Source organism: Meles meles, chromosome 3, assembly GCF_922984935.1.
Source record: "Meles meles chromosome 3, mMelMel3.1 paternal haplotype, whole genome shotgun sequence".
Taxonomy (NCBI): domain Eukaryota; kingdom Metazoa; phylum Chordata; class Mammalia; order Carnivora; family Mustelidae; genus Meles; species Meles meles.
The window spans coordinates 26,567,583-26,572,448 of NC_060068.1; the positions used below are offsets into that span (position 1 = coordinate 26,567,583).

General features: G+C 35.9%; 1 protein-coding gene across 1 annotated transcript; it reads right to left on the reverse strand.

The window, feature by feature from the left end:
- Window positions 1–3,015: 3,015 nt before the first annotated feature.
- LOC123938217 (olfactory receptor 6F1-like) lies at window positions 3,016–3,975 on the reverse strand. The gene has a single exon (XM_045999380.1). It carries the CDS (start codon window positions 3,973–3,975, stop codon window positions 3,016–3,018), a length of 960 nt encoding a protein of 319 aa, XP_045855336.1.
- Window positions 3,976–4,866: the final 891 nt, after the last annotated feature.

A 4,866-nucleotide genomic window follows, 5' to 3' on the forward strand; every position in this document is an offset into this window, starting at 1 on the left:
CTGAGAGAAGCAGTTCTGCCAGAGTGTGACATTGTGGCGCTGGTTATAAGCAACTTAGAAGCCAGTGTTTACATTGTGCTGTTTCCCACCTTCGGCTCTGTGTTCATCTGAGTGCTGGGAGAGGGTAATGGCACCAAGCCGCTCCTATGTTCATGGAGAGGTATCATGGAGAGGCGATTGCTGCCTCTCAGGGACACACTCTAAAAGAGCAAATAACCCCCTCCACCCCCACAATGGCCCTGGCTTTCTTCAGTTTGCTCTTTCCAGGTTGTCTGCTCTGGGTTCTTGGTCTGCCTTCTCACCTGGTGCAGGACTTCGATTCAAGGATGTATCCCAGATAAATCTACTGACTTTTAAAACTCCATTCTTGGGCACCTGGGTGGCTGTCAGTTAAACCTCTGCCTTCAGCTCAGGTCATGATCCTTGGGTTCTGGGATTGAGTCCCTCTTCAGTAGGGAGTCTGCTTCTCCCTTTCTCTCTGCTGCTCCTCTCTCTCTCTTTGTCAAATAGATAAAATCTTTAAAAAATAAAAATAAAATTTCATGCTTTAAGCTCTGCTGCTTGCAAGGACTCATGAAAATTCACCCCTTTCTTTTTCCAAGCCAGTGGCTTTGGGGAAACCTTCTCCTTGTGTGTTTCCCTGTGTGCCTCTCTCTCTCTTTAACCCTTCTCTGTTAGTATGGCTCCCACCCCATGTCTGCATCACCTGACATTTTTTCTCCCCTAAAGTATTTCTCTACAATAATAACTTCTTGATATGGTGCCTTTTTTCCCTCCAGTGGGCATTGTAAAATGTCCCCTCTTGTTTTGTCCAGCCACCTGTAGTGGGAATAGTCTATAAGTAAGACTGAGACATTTGGAAAGAATAATGTGGTACCATAGATGAAAAGTAGTGCTAAAGGTGTGGCATAGATGGAAATCATAATATGTTGATATATTAATGAAGAATTTGGTTGTAAACATAAGAACTGGTGATCGACTAGTTATAAATAATGATGGAGTAAGGAAGAAAGATAATCTCTTAAGTGTGAGCATCTCTGGCTTAAATAATAAGGGACCATTACTGGAGGGGTGTGTGTGTGTGTCTTTAAGGATAATGGGAAAATTCTGAATATTTTTCCTTCATAGCAACTTTCATAATTCAAGCCTGTTTTGCAAGAAAATAATCAGTGAGGTGCAAAAAAATACTTTATATAGAAATTAACACAACAATATTTCAAAAAGACACATAGGTAGAAACTTATTATTCAAAATTTAAAAGAAACATTTACTTAAGCAAATTTACATCACAGGAAAAGTTATGGCCAAACAGATAAGATTTTCACAATTTTTTTTAAATCAATGGACTTCTCAAATACTTATAAAAGTTACCTTTATTTAGAATATAATATCATCTTATAAAAACACGTATTTGTAAGTCTGTTGTCAAGATTTAGCAAAAAAGTAGTAAATGTCCTTTGCATAAAATATTTTTCTTTTATATTCTTGAAATACTTTTGAATTTCTCTTCTGCTTTTATAATCAAAAATATTTTTCACTTCCAATTTGACATGTTCTTATTAGAGATAATTATACATTGACTCACATTTGCGTTTTTCTATTTGCATTTCATTTATCTGTTCTTGCCATTAAAAAGATTATATGTTGGCTAATTTAACCTTAATTAAAATTAAAAATATAATAAAAATATTGTTTAAAACTGAAGTTACCTAAAATAGCAATTCTTCTGATTTAATCTGCATACCATTCAATTAGGAAGCTTTAAAGTTTATAGTCTTATTTAAGAGGCCAAGGGTGAGATTCAGAAATTTTAAAAATTTCCAGATTGCTCTGGTGTTGTGAGTCCACTGACTCCACAATGAATAGGGAGATTTTAAGAGGTCATCCAGTGGAGAACACTCACCCTAAATTTTCATTGTGATTTATTTATTCAGTATTCCTGTTATCCCTTTAGTTACCATGCTGGACTGAAATAACTGAAAAGGGTAAACTTCATAATTTACATAGAAAAGGGAACTTAGTAATGAAAGATAAGTTGTCTACACTTTTGTTTTTCTCCCTCTATCCCAGAATTGAATTGATTTATGCAGAAACAATTGTCTGCTTGTGTATTTTATAAGAATCTAAGACAGCTGATTCTCAATTGACTGTATTAGACATCTCATTATTAGACTGCCCAGTTCTAAGGTTTCCCTCTTTTTCTTCCAGTTATTAATCTTTTTACCTCCATTAATATTTTAAAATCCAGTTATGTTATCCACAAATAATCTAATATTCTGGTAGTTTTCCATTATTTCTATTATCCAAAAAATAATTACCTAATATTTTCCAAATAAAGTTTATATTTAAGGTTATATTCACAATTAAATCAACACCCGTAATTAAGAATACTGCCTTGCTCATCAGATGTTTTTAATAATGTTTATTGATTGAATTATTTTGAGGTGCTAAGATACACATTTATAATTGTCCATCTACAAGAAGGAGTAACATTGCTCCATTTAACAAAAACAATTTTTGGTTTGTGATTAATATTAAGATATAAATTATGAAAAATTTGATTAAAATATTATATGGGATTAAAGCAGGCCATTTTCTAATTATGAACATCTGTGGACAGAAAGTTTGAGTTATGTCTGTCACTGTGGCTTTGCACGAAAACATTCTCTTTTTTCAATATATTATTTATCTGACTGACAAATCACAACTAGGCAGAGAGGCAGGCAGAGAGAGAGGAGGAAGCAGGCTCCCTGCAGAGCAGGGAGCCTGATGTGGGGTTCAATCCCAGGACCCTGGGATCACGACCTGAGCCGAAGGCAGAGGCTTTAACCCACTGAGCCACCCTGGCGCCCCCATGAAAACATTCTTAATTGTAACAGTTATACGCTATTTTCATAGAATTCAATCCCAAATGTCCATACTAAGTAATATCAATTTTTAAATAAATTTTCAATATTTACCATTTGCAAATGTGGTTTAGGAATCCATTCTAGATTGATTATTTTAGAGTACCTCTCAAATCCTTTGCAAGTTTCTTGTCAAAATCAGTCTCTTTCTTTCTAGCACTTTTCTGAAAGCTGTCTTTACATCTTTGTTTCTCAGAGTGTATATGAGAGGATTTACCAGTGGAGTGACAACACAATAGAACACTGAGATCACTTTACCAATGGTGAAGTTGTGTTTGGCTGGAGGGTGAACATAGGCAAAGATAATGGTGGCATAATAAATGGTGACCACAGTGAGGTGGGAGGCACAGGTAGAGAAGGTTTTCTTCTGAGCCTTTTGGGAAGACAGCCTGATTATTGTGACCACAATGTATCCATAGGAAGACATAGTGAGAAGTAAAGAACTTAGAATCACGATAGAGGTACATGTGTAGCCTAAAGTCTCCACCAAAAATGTATCTGAGCAGGAGAGTTTAAAAATGGGGTCTGAGTCACAAAAGAAATGGTTGATCTTCTGGGGACCACAAAAGTTTAGATGGGAGATGAGTATGGTTGGTGGGAGAGGGGCAATGAAACCCCCAATCCAGGATCCAGCTGAAAACCACAGGCACATCTGAAGGTTCATGAGAAGTGAATACCTTAAAGGGCTGCAGATGGCCAGGTACCGGTCATAGGCCATCACAGCCAGCAGGATGCACTCTGTAGCTCCCAGGGAGAAAAAGAAGTAGTACTGGGTTAAACAACCAGAAACAGAGATGCTGACAGCTTGTGAAAGGCAGGTTGCCAGCAATTTTGGCACTGTAGCTGTGATATACCATATCTCCAGGAATGACAAATTTCCTAAGAAGATGTACATGGGTGTTTGGAGTGTGATGTCCATGAGAACAATGAAAATTATGAGAGTGTTTCCCATGAGGGAGAGCAGATACACAGTGAGAAATATCACAAACAATGTGAGCCTCAGATAGTAAACACCAGATAACCCAAGAAAAATGAACTGTGTCACTGTTGTTTCGTTTGTTACATCCATGTCTCATCATCTCTGATCTGGAATAAACAACAAAGCCTGGAATATGGCAGATGAACAAGAATGGAATAATTTTGTATTCATTTATTTCATGATAATAGACTCCCAATAATAATAAACGTTAATGGCTGGCAATAACATTGTTGGTATCTTTATAAACATTTTCCAAGGATTAGATCACTTGATTTACAAAATCAATCAAATCTCCAAAATAAATCTTCTAATAATCCACTTCTCAAGGAAATAAACTAAGTCGGGAAATTGTTTTCTCACAGCTACATCACTTTAGGTAGTGGAACACATTCTTCTCAGGTAGTTTGTTTTAAAGGACCATAGTCCAAGATAATATTTAAATGTGGCTGTTGGAAGCACATGGCATTGTTCCATCACTGAGTATTGTCCATTAGAATATGGTGAAGAAAGATTAACAATATGCAGATCAGGGTGTAGGGGATAAGAATAAGCTCTTATAATTGAGTTCCTAAGCATACTCATTGTCTTATGATGACAAATGGTTGCCTGAGGTGTTAACATTATTACCCATATTATACACCATCAGTTACAGTTTGGCTGAAGATGGGTACATGAGTGAATCCTATCTCTAGACAATGGACAGAAAGATTCAACATCTATATGGAGATAATTTTGTCATAAGTATTCAGTTAACTCTCTTGACTTTGGATTTTTGTTTTTTTTGTTTGTTTGTTTTTTAGAGCCATTACATTCACTGATTTTCCTACATTAGTAGGAAAGAGTGAAAAAAATAACTTTAAACTCATAAGTCCATTCATCCTTCATGATGAAGTTTCTTTCCATAGCATTACTAATGTGAAAGAGCACTTAATATAAGAGAAAATCATTTACCAATTTTAAATGTGCAATACAGTATTTATA